The 14,578-nt window shown below is 41.4% G+C and overlaps 1 protein-coding gene across 1 annotated transcript in view; it reads right to left on the reverse strand.

Moving 5' to 3' along the window:
- arap2 (ArfGAP with RhoGAP domain, ankyrin repeat and PH domain 2) overlaps positions 1–14,578 on the reverse strand; it is a gene marked incomplete at its 5' end in the record, with an annotated part of 124,155 nt that overhangs the window by 35,247 nt on the left and 74,330 nt on the right. The window contains 2 exons of the mRNA XM_083992981.1: positions 2,218–2,362; positions 11,642–11,767. Coding sequence (XP_083849107.1) covers positions 2,218–2,362; positions 11,642–11,767 — 271 coding nt within the window. The remainder of the gene's footprint in view (positions 1–2,217; positions 2,363–11,641; positions 11,768–14,578) is intronic.

The raw sequence follows: 14,578 nt of genomic DNA on the forward strand, positions 1-14,578 counted from the left end.
GCAACCAAACAAAACCAGAGTACCCTGCTCTATCAACACCTACACTGTTGACAGTGTTGAAAACACACCATCAGTATCTGTGTTATTATTAAAGTACACAATCTTGTGTGCTAGAAAAATACTTTTTGTTGTTAACTGTCATCTGACAGACTGTTCCAGTCTCCTTTATGATATTCACCTGTGGTTTCAACATGCACAGAGTGTTTATTTCCTCCTTGAGGCTTCTGTGTGCTCAGAGAGAGTTGTAATTCCCCAGCATCTCTGTATGGATCTACATACATAACCCATCTCTGTAGGCGGCACCTACACGTCTTCAAAAACTTTGCTATTTTTATTTGTGTGTGTGTGTGTGTGAGAGAGGAGGAGACGGTGATAAAATGAGCGTCATAGAGAGTGAAGCGGTGCAAAAAGCAGCCGAAAAATGACATTAGAAAAGAAAGAGGAACAGGAAAAAAGCAGAAAGATTTGTTTCCAAGGGTTTTTTAGTTGAAATTGAAGGTCAGAATCGACGGTGAAATATTCTTGTCGAAAAAGGAAAATGAGTCAAAAAGAAAAAAAGGTCCAAACTTATCACCGGCCAACATACTGGCTTCGCATTAATTCCTTAGGAGAGGGTTTGTAATATTCATACGACTTTAGCGAAACGTATGTGTCGGGGCGACGATATAATTCACGGTGTCCTCTGCCACTGTGAAATTACCCAAATGCTGTGTTTAATGGAAACGACACCTACGGCCTCCTGTAGAGCGGCGATAGGTTGCTGGTGGGAGTGTGTCATCTGCATACGTTAATATTCATGAGCCGGCAGACAGTCAAAAGGTGAGGCGTTCCCCGCTCTTTTTTTTGGCACGCAGGCATGCTGGGAAGGCGGGGAGGGAGAGAGGGAGGCGAGAGTTGAATCCAGTGAAACACACGGACATTATGACTGTTAGCGACACAGGAATAATAGCCATTCTAGCTGGCGATGCCACGACCTGTAACTGGGGATGTATATGCGCCGAGCTAAAAATGGTACGTGTCGCTGTTAGTTTATAGAGTTACGGTATTATCGCCGCAGGCTGTCACGGCCGCTGGTTTGTGTCCACTTCATTTCAAAGGTCATAGTTTCATCTGGCCAGATGTGCTCCTAATAGCTGTATAAATAACATTTACAAATAAAAGCATTGTTCCCTCTTCACAACATCTGCTGCTGTCATTAAGGACCTGGCTTCTGCTTTAATCATAAGCCATTATCAGACTCCTCGCCGAGGGACTGGAGTGCAAACACACACACACACACACAGAGTAAAGATGCAGAGGGAGAGGGTGAACAGGAAAAGAATTCAGACATCTTCTGCTTCTTTGTGTGTTTGTAACTCTTCCAGGAGAAATAAAGAAAGTTTGTCGCCTGAATAACTTTTTTTTTTTTTTTTTAAACTGAATCATCATCTGAGGGAAGAAGTGAAGAGAGCGAGAGCAGTAGGTGGAAAGGTCCAGTGAATGGAGAGAGGGCACAGGGCGGTTAAAGACGCAACGTTCGCTCGCCCTGCATCTCCGTCTAAGTAAACAGGAAATATAGCAGCCATAAAGCCTTGATAGGTTCTGTTAAAGTGAATAATGCCTGAGTTAAGACTATGCTAATGAGACATATGACGAGAAGGAGAAACACCGCAGGGAGGGGGGGGGGGGGGGGGGTTGAGTTTGCATACGTGTGTTTATGACCAGAAACCAGACTGAAGCTCTTGTCATACATGAATCATATGTTGCTGTATGTTGTAATTTAACCAAATAAAGGGAAATAAATCATTTAAAAAAATGAGCTGGGTTCGGTTGTGTAGGACATGTGTGTCCTTAAAACAGGTTGAGCAATCACATAAATTATGATTTAGTGGAGGGAATGCAAATTAAGCATTTTAAATGTGTGTATGTGTGTGTGCGTGTGGCTGCAGAGTGTAAATGAGCGCCCTATAACCTGGCTGAACAGCTGCAAAGTTTGATTTATGTGTAAATTACCATTTAATATACTGGATTTAGATGAATATTAAATGTTAGGTATTAATATTAATACTCTAATAGCTGCACAAAGTCTGATTTTGGCAGATTTAATTCAGATTTGTAATAATTCTATTGTAAATCATTTGATACTTCAAAGTTTGTGAAGAAAAATCCACTCAAATAAAAAGCAAATGTAAAGCACAAGCATGTGCACGTGCATTTACACAATATGTGTGTTCATACCCAGCTCCAGTCATGGTCTCTGTGTTGTTGACAGCCAGGCTGACCACCGTGGAGACGTTCACCCGGCCGATGGGCGCCGCGCTCTTCTCGCTCTCGTAGTAGCTCAGGAAGCCGCCCTCCAGCGTGCACCAGCGACGCGCCATGTCTGAAATACACACATAAATCACACATGCATTAGACCGGCGTCATGAAGCCCAGCGGCTAGAGTAGGCACCCCACAGACAGAAGGTAGTTGCTGCAGCAGCCCTGGATCGATTCCACTGGTGGCCCTTTGCTGCATGTTCTCTTGCCCCTCTCTCTGTCTCCCCATTTCCAGTCTATCCATTGAAGGCCCGAAAAGCCCCCAAAATATACTTAAAAAAAAGAAAGAAATATATAACGAGACAATGTAAAACACACATTTAACACATTCGTCTATGCTACCGTTTGACAAAAGATGTAAATTATCAGCATATCCCTTGATGATCCATCCATCCATCCATCCATCCATCCACCCACATCAGTCATTCAAGATTTTTTTTGCAGTCATGCTAATTTTGATCTGAGGAAAAGTCTCTACAAGATCTGACATGTTAGTCAAGAGGTACTGCGTGGATGCCGTCACCTTTGGAGAGAGCCAGGGTTGTTATTTCCTTTTCCTTCAATATTGTCATTTAAGCACATGCTAATGATAGCATTTAGCTCGAGGCACAGCTGTGTTTCAGCACAACCTCACACCTCCTCTTCTTCTTCTTCTATTGGAGCGCAAACAGTGACAAGCGACACTAGCATAAAAATAGCTAATGAAAACAATGACAGCAATAAAGTTGACTAACATTAATCAAAAGTATGAATTATTGCTCTAATTTTCCATTTCTTAGAAGAGTGCATTTATAGTAACAATACGTCCTACTTTAAGACATGAGTCTCTGGAAAATGTCAATTTGCAAATGCAACTTAATCTGATGCTAACGTCACCGACTTCTCCTTAAGCCTCGATTATGTCTGGTGTTGCTGTAACTAACTGTACAATCGCACATTTCCATGGTGATAAAAATTGAACAAATTGTCCATTGTTTGCAGAGTCAGAAAAAGAATTTAATTAGAGCCTGCAAAGTAAGTGATTGGTCTGTGAGCAATTAGCACCACTCCAACCCCCATTTAACACAGCTAATGACTCCCTACAAGCTCCGGCAGCACCACCAAGAAACTGTTTAAAAGTCCGGAGATGAAACGCTTTCGCAGGCGGTTTTCACACACGGATGGAGGTGTGAAGTTGTGGCAGTGTCGGGGGTCTCGACTTTTCTTCTCCGTGAGGTCACAGTTGAGGTAAAAACCGAGTCACTTTTATGCAAAAGCCAAACCAAGGGAGCGCTAAGGCTAGCATGAAGCTAACATCCCTCCAGAATCAACTCCGCTCATCTCGTTGTCCATTTAGAGAACAACCGAGCCAAGCAAGACGGTATGTGTGGGCACGCACACAGAATTAAAAGAGTTAAGAGACTCCAAGTAAGTGAGCAGATTTCAATCAGCAAACATGATCTCGGTGGAAAAGCTGGAAAACACACAACATTGTCTTTCATGACTGTCTGACTGTGCAATTTACATAGCCAATGAGCATGAAGTTCATGAAAACATACCTAATTTTGGATTTTCAAAGTCACCGTGCCATCTGCTTTTTTTGTTCCGCAACAAACACACACACACACACACTATACACAAACACACACAAACACATACACACATCCACAAACAGCACCCCCACCCCCTGTCGCTTGCGACTCCAAAGTTTCCACTGTATTCATCTCATGAATATGCTAATTGTGCATTCCTCTGCCAACTGTGTGATGTTTCTGAAGGAACAGATATAGTTCCAATAAAAAAAGGAAGTGTCTACAACTGGCTGTTAAAAGAAAAAAAAGATGTGATAAGCATAGGAAAGGAGGATGTCAGTTTCACTCTATTCACCCTTGAGCTGCCTCTCTGTATGGCTCTCTGACTTTTTCTTTGTCTTTCCTGTCTCGGAAGGAAAGAAAAAAAACAATTTGGACACGATTCTCAAAACAGCTTTAAAAACGGCAAAAACGACTAATATCTGGTTGCTTACTGTGGCATTTAAAAAAAAGAATGTTCTTTTGACCCCACTTCCCTTCAAGAAAAGAATTATTCCAGCAGCTGAAGTTTCATCGTCTCTATCTGAAATGAGCCGTGCATGTAGTGGGTTTGTATGCCTCTGTGTGTGTGTTTGTGTCTTTGTGAGTATGTGTGAGAGAGAGGGGAAGAGAGAGAGAGAGAGATTGACTCTGGTATTTAAAGTCATTACCAATCCAATCTATCTGACAGGACGCTGTGTTGTCTAGGTGACAGAATAGATCGTAATGCACTTCGCTTCCGTTGCAAATGTGTCCCCGGATTGTTAAGGTTTTGCAGAAAATGTCATGTCCATCATTTCCCCACCGGAGGATAGTTAAGTCCTTGTTTTGTGCCGTATTTTGCAGTAATTCTGCCTTCCTTCACCATGTCCGACCTCCAGCAGGGTAATAACTGAACAGTGTCATTTGCGCTGACATCCGAAACCCTCACAAAATCATCTTCTTAAGAGGCACACTTAATTTCTGAACTGAAGTCAATTGCTATCATAAGCTGCTAGAAAGCTGTAATGTCACTGATTATCCAGACATTTTGCTTTATAATGGTTCCTGTGGTTGCCGGGGTTATTAGGGGGTTTTAGCTTATCCAGTGAACACAATGCCAAGTACAAACAGGTATTGTCTGGGGCAACCAGAGCCCACAAGATAAACAGAGAGAGCAGGTATACTTTTGTTGATTTATATGTTGTCCTTTAAGCTTTTTAAAACCAAGCTGAGGCGCTGCTTTATTGGATGGATTGCAAGGATGTTCATTGTCCCTAGAGGATAAACCAAACTGACCTGTGAGATCCCAAGACTTCTGCTCTAGCACCATCCTATGTTGAGGTTTCTGGGGTCAAGTGAAATTTCCCAACAGGGACTGGATATACTTCTATTCATGGTGTCCATCATACAGTATTCCCCAGAGGACGACTCCTAATGAATCATATTTATGGTCCATGGTGAAACGTCTTAACAACCATTAAAATTGATAATTTGGATTGGACAAGGGCATTCAAACGTGGTCAATTACCATCATCAGGAGGAAATTTCAGTTTGCAAAATACTTTCATACTTTTTTTATTTCGAAGCAAAAATGTCAAACTTTCCTTAGCTCCAGCTTCTCTAATTTGAGGATTTGCTACATTTCTTTATGTATGTGATAATGGAATAAAAATGTTTGAATTTTGGAAAACAAAGACTTTTTAGGGCGATAAAGACCTTACCCATAGTCTTGTTTTCTTGCAAATTATTGGATAATTTAACTTCTTTGAGCATCTTATAATGAATAAAAGAAAAATTCATCTTTAATGGTCCATGAAGAGACCAAAATACTTTAGTTTTCTACAGGATTTAAGAGGAATTTTAATGAACTACTGAATAACTTTATCTCTTTTTCCTATCCCTATTAAAATACCATCATATTAAGGATACAAACAGACTCTTTAGTTGAGCTAGTCAAAGGCAATAGAGATATATAAGCAGTGACAAGGGGTCACAGGAGACATTGTCTCACTCGGAGTGGACACGAGTCAGAACTGTTTGGAGCTGCTGGTCAAGGACGTGTGAAGTCCCAAAGGATGTAGACGTTGAAATATGTATATAAGGGGGACTCATACGTCCTAATACATCAAAAAAATATTAATAGATCTCATTTTGATTTCAGGATATGTGGCATCAGGATCTTGTCTCCTTGAACGGACAGCCCTGACAAGATCTTTCATCTACGGTGTAGAGAAGGGGAAAAATGTTTTTAATTTGCTCTCCCTTCCAAGGACAAAAGACACACACACACAAAAATCCCTCTGTGAATCCAGAAAGCAAATTGCTGCGGGATCCTGGGGTCCAGACAGCATGGACACATGAATGGGCTCAGTACTCGGCCAACCAGTGTCTGAGAAATTATCCTAATAATGGCCAGCCAGGAAACCTAAAGGTATGGTACAGATGTCCACATCGGGCCTTTAGCTCGCCAAGGAGAGAAGTTTCAGAAAGGAGAGAAGGAATTTAACTGGGGCCAAAAGGTGAGCAAATGTTTGACAAATGTAATTTCAGATACAGTTATCTCCTTTGGGTTTGAATTGTGAATGAATATGAGGGATTTAGTAGATTAAAGAGAGGAACAGAAGACGCTACGATGAGAGGAATTAGACGCTTTCATGGAGGCCTGTATGGAGAGGAATATCTGAGACCGGGCTACGAGCAGAACCAATGTGACCCCGGATATCACCAGTACCAGTGACAAGGCTGTCATTTCAGTACCATAATGACTGCAGTGTAACTGTGGAATAGCTGAATTGAGTTTTACTCAGATGGATGTAACTATTATCCAGATATCCTGGAGTCTGTGGCACAAGTTTCTTCCAAACACGGCGGCTGAATGCCTCTGGATCCCTTCGAGACATTCCCCCCCAGGAAACTGGCTATATCAGGGCAGGGAAGTAAAAAAAAAAAAAACTCTGCACATCACCGAAACTGCGAGCATCCTTCTTCCTTCTTTGTTTGTGGTTAAATATTTCCTTAGTGGGTGGGACACCACTTGCTTCTGCACAAGCACCATCGCGATGGGAGGAACAATAGTGCTTGATTTACAATCAAGCAGCTGCGTCCATTGCCAGCTGTTCCACACACACACACACACACACACACACACACAGACACACACACACACATACACATGTGTGCGCGCAGCATCGGCCCCCGCGGCCCAGCCGTTCGCCGCGGGAGTCCACAACCAGCCGCCAGAGACAACGCTAGCGGAAGCCAACCGTTGTACATGCCTCCACCAGCTAAATTGGGCCAATTAGCTTGTATGCCAAGAGTTCTCCCCGCTTAGCATCTTCCAGAGGAAAAAGAGGCCTCCAAATCTACAATGTGGACTCTATCTCTCTTCATCTGCTTTTTTTTTTTTTTTTTTTACCCCTTTACTCCCTCTCTTATTGCAGTGATTCGTAAAATAAGCTAAAAGCACCAAGCATGGAAGATGGGCCTGTTGATTAGACTAATCAAGTCATCAATGATACGATTAAAGCGTCTTACTGTTCATCAACTTGATGGACAAAAGTTATGGAAACACTATTCACCCGAAAGTTTTCCCTCTGCTGCAACTGCACTCTTTCAGATTTACCCGATGTCCTCTCTAAACTCTTTATCCCTCGTTTCAGTGTGCATCGAAATGGCAGGCTGTGCCCCTTTCTCGTCCCCCTCTCCTCCCCTTTTCTAGCCGATCTTCCGCCTATCTCGCCATCAGACTAAAATATCTGCGATGAAGACATCTGCTGGACAGCTTGTCAGGGAGGCTGGAAATGGAAATCGAGAAACTGAGGGGATCTGAATGATCCGTCTGTGCCAGAATTACAGCCCACTTCATTACAGGGAGGAATGGACAGATATGGCATACGATAAAGTAAAAAAAAAAAAAACACTATCCTGCCATGTATTTTTGGCTTTAGCAACGGAGCTACTCAGGCATTTAGGGCAGCATTACGAACAAAGACATCCTGAAAGGCATATTAGATGAAGACAAATTGGCTAAATAGGCTTTGTGTACTTCTCATCAAATATAAAACAGTGCGGCATAAATGTCACTACTTAGGAACTGCGATCATTTAACATTCTTTGAGAACTAATTCCCGCTATAAACCATGAAGAAGATTTGGTTTATTAACAAAAACTTGACTCCAGCTTTGTAGCTGCAAAGTAATTGAATTGTTCATGTGGGCTCAGATTTGTGTCCTCAATAAAACTGGTAACATAATTCTACTGAATTCTCTCTCTCTCTCTCTGTCCTTCCTCTCCAGACATCCCATCCTCCTCCTCCTCCTCCTTCTCTCCCTCACCAGCAGTTATGAGTTACTGTTGCAGGAAAAAAAAAAAAAACAGAGCGCCACTGATGAGGAAAAGATAAAACTAATCAGAAATTAAGGGGTGCCATTTCCCTGCTGCCACTCACCATCCCAGACGGGAGCTGCCCACTGTCTCCCCCCTTTTTTGTCCTCCCTCCTCTAGTCTTTTTTGCAGGCCCGTAGAAAACAGCATGAAGACACACAACGCAAGTACACACTCTTTAATGTGAGTGTAGCATGAGTCACTACCCTGAATGTTTCAGAAGGGAGGGGGAGGGAGGGGTTCAATAACGTTGGAATCAATTGTGCAAACCGGAAATGGAGCAGAGCCGCAAATAAAGTGGAGAGTAAACCAGCTCGACCTTGATTTAAGCACAAATAACAACAGTGAGGAATAATGTTTTTTTTAACCCTTACTGTAAATATATAATATATATTCCCAGCATTAGCTAGAATAAGCACAGCTAAATGCTAAGGAGCGTTATGGTGGACCAAAACGGCAATCCCATGTCAAGGCCACTTGCTAAGGTTGGGCAGTGATATGGTATCAAGGTATACCGCGGTATCTTAAAATAGCAACGGTATCGGTTCCATTACATTTTTAAAACATTGCAGTTGTTATGAGATTGGTATGTGTCCCATGTGTGTGGTTGAGTTTTCAATTTTACTCCAATAATATAATGTTTTCCTTTCGGGAGATGTTTGATAAAGATGATCAACGTGATGTTGTCAAGGAAAAGATGGCGAGTTGTGCATATAGTGAGTTGGTCCTCAAGAAAAACACAACTTCTGCAAAAACCCTGGCTAGATTTGAAGCACTATGTTGCCATATTATCATGTGTGTCTTGTAGGCTTGTGCCAACATTTTTTGTTTTGTGCCGATAAAAACACAGAGACGCTGCTACAGCTGCGCAGTGCCACATCCGCTGTGATGAGCTGATCGTGCTCCTATGACGGCTAGATCTTCTAATATTGAACTCATTTTATAAATACAAAGTGCAGCCAAACACCAGGCTGAAGAGAGAGGAACAGCAGAGCTCCTCTGACAGCTCATCTGTGCAGCTGCAGGTGAACCAGCTAGAAAACGCAGCGCTGTCTTTTTTTTTTTTTCTTAGCAGCGCCATCCAGATTTTGTTATAAGATAATTTGTTGTTAATAAAAGTTGTTAATGTTGGTAATAAACATGTTTTGTTATTGTTTCAGTATTCTTATGTGGTGTTTGCATGTTATTCCCTACATTTTGGTGACTTGCCTAAGTCGTACTTATGATTTTTAATTGGCCACGGTAATACAGTGGAACATGTGGAAGAGGTTTAACGGTATCAATATTTGGATACCGCCCAACCCTACCGCTTGCCAAATTAATTTGCGTCATATTCAGAATCAGTAGAAGTACAAAAGCCTATTGGAGTTGTCTCCAGATGAAGGAGAACAAAAAAGACTAAGTTTAAGACACTGTGCCAGAGTGCTTTTATTAAGCCCTGAGCACAACCTATGAATTATTAAGAACTTGGGTGTATCTATAGACCATCAAACCATTAGCCTGGGAGCGAAAGGCATCCTGGAGTACATTCAAAAATACCTCATCCCTCCGTGCTCACTAAGTCCTGACAGCGCTTCTTCGTGATTGAAGAAGTTGGAGTGCATCGAGTTTTTAAACCCAACCCCTCTGAATTTTTCAACAGCTGCAGCTGCAGTTAAGGCGCCATTAAAAGCACAAAAGCCAAACTGGTACGTCCCTCCATAATAGATGAAATAACAAGGTATTTATCGGCCGAAATATTACGAGCACTTATCTGGAGGGGGAGGGGAGAGACAACTTTGGAATGGTGTGGTGTCTGTGAGTGGTACAATATGTACAACACCGACCAAAGTGGACCCTGGGAAGAAAAAAAAAAGAAAACGGACACCTGTAGTTTTGGCTCCGTCTGAAGCAGGAACTCGCTGCGCTCTCCAAGGAACAAAACACACATTGTCATATCAACGGGGGTTTTGGAAGAACAGCTGAGGTGCCTTTTTTTCCCCCGCAATTACTGCCACATGGGGAATCGCTCCGGAAAGAGAAGCTACAAATGGTTACCAATGGTTCAAATCACTGCATGTGTGATGTACAGTCTCTATGGAGCAGTTTAGCATCTTTCGGCTTATTGTTTTGGTTTTATTGTTTTCATTCCCTCGCACCAAGATTACCATCATTTCCAGATGCAGGCAGCTGTTTCTGGCAGTTCTTACTACACCCAGTTGGCCGACACAAACCTTAGCCAAGTTTATGAAAGAGAAAAAAATAGTGAACATTACAATTTATTAAAAAGCACTCATTTCAGCTGGTTTAGATAAAAATGGCTGATTTTAAACACAATTGATTGTGTTACTGCCTGACCCAACAGACTTTATTGTAGCTACTATATTCCACGGACCTCAGCAATTACTTTGGTGAACAGAAAATTGATAAAGAAAAAGACATTATGGCCAGAGACTATGCAATGGCCACCCAAGTTGAAAGATATTGGAATTATCTTTTAACTAATGAAATTAAAATCGCTTCCATTTGCACAGATAATGAGGATTTCAACAGAAATCTGTATAAATCTCGCGCCCCAATCTCCTTTAAGGGCCACTTTCCCAGACCTCAGCCCATGTTCATTAGCAAGCATGTACTGCCGCCAATTAGAGCAGAGCATGTGTGGGGGTGATGGAGATGGAGATGGATGTCTTACCCAAGAATCAGCTTGTTCAAGTGGCAGGTAGCTACAAGCTGTCAACCCTCCTCCACCCTCCCCCCACTTCCATTCCTCCACCACCCCCCCATCCTCCAGCCAACTCCTCCACCTTCCCAATAACCCCGTTCCCCAGGGGAAGCATCTAGAGCCAGCTCCATCTCCTAATTACCCATGGGCCCCCGAAACGCTCCAGCTGTTTGGAGAAGTGGGACCGTTGCAGAGCAGGAGGTGCAGCAGCAGCAGCTGAGGAGTTTGAGTGTGAAATAGAGCTTGATTAAAAGTTTTAAAGTGCCCTGGAAGACAAAAGAAGTGTGGGGGGGGGGAGAAGTTTTGGTGGTTGAAGCTTCTCTCAGGTAGATTGAGAGAAGATTTGTACCAAAATCTAAATATCTATTTTTATTTTTATTTTTTTGTCAAATCCTGGTTTCATTTCCCCCCGTTCTTCCGGGGCCCATTCACCGCTGGGTCATCCAGGAACATACTGCTGTCTGACAAGTAGTCCCAGAGGACCGATGCAGAATGAATTTGAAAGACAGATTCATTGATCGTTTTGACTGGACTGTTTGGTGTACGGATTAAATGATTGGCAGTTTGACAACTGACAAACTGGCACTGATTGATCGATCAGTGCTTAACTGGAGCAGACCTCTGACAAACACGCAGTTTAAATTGCTTACAAATGGATTGATGGATTGATTGGCCTTGCCGGGTTTTTTTTTTTTTTTCTTTGCAAAACGGCATTTAAACTCACCGTCTCTTCTGCGGCGCTCCAGCGTGGACTTGCCAGGGCCGGAGGAGATGTAGAGGAAGCCATCCATGAAGAGGGAAACGTCAGACAGGGAGGGATTCTCCGACCACTGCTCCAGTCTGGGGAAATCTACCAAGGGAGGGGAGGGGGGGGAGACACAGGGGATGAGCAAGGGAATGGTTTTCCCCAAAGAATGTAACGGTGGCGGTGCACCGTCCTGATCCTCCACTTACACCTTCTGTAAAATCATTCCACCTCCACCTGCATAATATTTCTTTAGAACTCGCTGGGGATCAGCCATAGTCAACACTGTATTTTAGTGAACTGCTATCCAATGACAACCACTTGGCAATGAAGCCAATTTCTTATCAACTGACAGATTCAATGTATTCCTCTCAACGGTGCTTTGGAGGTACATGGGAAGCTGAGTTATAAAAGTTCAAAGAAGAGAGCAAGAGTAGAGCAACAGGGATAGACCGATTGTTGGCATGACCGATAATATTGGCCAATATTCGGCATTATTTGATAATCGTATCATAATCATTGAATAAAGATTTGTGTTGTGAGTTGGTTTTATTCTATAAAAAATGTAAAGGCCTTTTGATAACAGATTATCACAATGTACAAAAAAGAAACAAACATACTGTATTGAGTCTAATCCCAGGTGTGTTATTTTAATAATATTTTATTTTAATATGTTAACTTGATTACTAATTATCGGTATCAGCCCTTAATAATCCATATCGGTCAATACCTAGTTTCTAATGTCAATACACTCTAGCTCTTTAATAGTAACACCTACATCAAACTTCAGTTTAACTTAAGTTTGTTTTCTTTTGTTTTGTATGTTTTATGGCAAGAATGTTGCTCAGTGACAGATTACTAGAATAGTTAGATATTGAGTGAGGGGCAGGCAATATAAGATGTATCTTCTCCCTGCTCCCTTACAACCAATGAAAGAAATGTTGTGATGATATTGTCAAATTGTGAATTTGCCTTGGTTTGAATAAATAAAAAGAAAGAAAGAAAGTGGTATAATATCTAATGGAGAATAATGATATAATCATTTTTGTTGCACATATATCAGAAAAAAACTCTGTCTAAAAAGCCCCACAAACTGCATACTCCAAAATGATCGCAATCCAAAACCTCTTGAAAAAAAAAAGTTTCAGTTTTCCTGGACACAGCATTATACTTGTGTTTACTGCAGCCGCTGCATATACAGTATTACCCAGATGTTATCTGTCAAATTGTCTGGTTCCCATCACACGGCAATCATCGCCGATATCCTATAATATATATATATTTTTTTTAAAGTTTGGATTGTATAATGTGTGAACAGTCCCAGATTAAGATAGCACTAATCCCAGATGTGATTCTAGTGTATCGTTGTGTCCTAACAACACATATTCACATCATATAAAAAAAAAAACCTCTACAGAGATTGTCCTTCAGTCTAAACACATGGACGCTGTATCCCCACCACCTTCACCACTGCTGTTCTTCAACCTGCACTCTAACCTCCTGGAGATTATTTCCCAGCGGGCATCAATAAAGAGCCACATTAGTGTCCACTTTTGTCCACAAGGAGCATAAAACATGATTATACAAACTGTTTATTTAGTCCTGACTTTGTCACATGGTCATTGTTCCTAGAAAGTCAAAGATAAGGTGATCTGAGATTATTGAAGTCACCTTCATGTACTGTATCTGTTGAAAATGAGCTTTACAGTCTCTTTGTCCTCTCTTCATCATTGTCCATTTAAATGAGAAGATTTCCTCGTTCATTTTCCCCCGTTTTTCCCTCTTAACTCCCTCAACTCGTCCTTTCTTGCTAGCTTTAAGAGATCCCCACATTCAACCTTATCGTTCTCAAATTCAATTAGCCTCAATTCTGGGGTTCAATTTTCTGCCAGAGCCTCGGCAATATCTCTGAGATTTTATCTTCGTTACCTCTGGCTCTCTCATCAGGCAAGGTAAAATAACTTTAATTGAAAGCACTTTTAATTGAAGCGACATTTCCACCCTTTACTGACACCACCGACGCTCCATCTCAAGGCCGCGTATCAATCCATGCAGAGAAAAACAATCTTGTTAATTTTTACAGGACAACTTATTCCTAATATGAGTTATTTGTACAGACTCATTGTGTCAAACTAATTAATTGCGTTCATCTGCACGTTTGTAATCTTTGACTTAGAGTGAAATATTATTTATTACCAATACGTTTGCATTGTATTCGAAAGAAATAAAAAGAAAATGGATATCCTGTATCAGATGGAAGCACGTTAATGAAATGTTGAAACAAGAAAAGCTCCTTATATTTATTTTTGCACTAGAATAAGAGTCAGCTTTGTGTGGCTTCTCTCTTCAATAAAAATGTATATAGAAATGCATTTAAAAAATGTGAATAACATGAATATGAAATATGAATAACAGAAGAAAAACAGATTCACTAAAGATAAGCTAAAAAAAAAAATAGAACAGAAGATTAAAAGGTCTTGTGTACAAATGTGGAAAAAGTAGCAAGAACTCAAAGAGTCATTTTGCTTCTGTAAAGTATAAACCAACAGCAATGGTAGTGATGGGCAATATGACAATACTATAATATCATGTAAATTTCTCAGCCATAAAATGTTTTTGCCCTTTACCCAACCACTGGTTGCCTGTCCAGGACAGAGCTGATTTTAAGATTCTTCTTTTAACTTTTAATGATTCAATGGCTTTGCCCCATCTTACCTATCCTTGTCCTGTTCACTCCCTGAACGCAAACCTTTTGGTCGTTCCCTCGGTCAATAAAAAGTCAATTGGTTGCAGGTCCTTCTCCTATTGCGCTCCTGGAATAGCCTCCCGGTACATATTAAAGAATCCGCCTCCACTGCAATATTTAAACCACTTCTAAAAACGCACCTATCTCCCCACTGTTTTGGTGTAATTTGA

Source organism: Trachurus trachurus (assembly GCF_905171665.1).
Source record: "Trachurus trachurus genome assembly, chromosome: 18".
Lineage (NCBI taxonomy): Eukaryota > Metazoa > Chordata > Actinopteri > Carangiformes > Carangidae > Trachurus > Trachurus trachurus.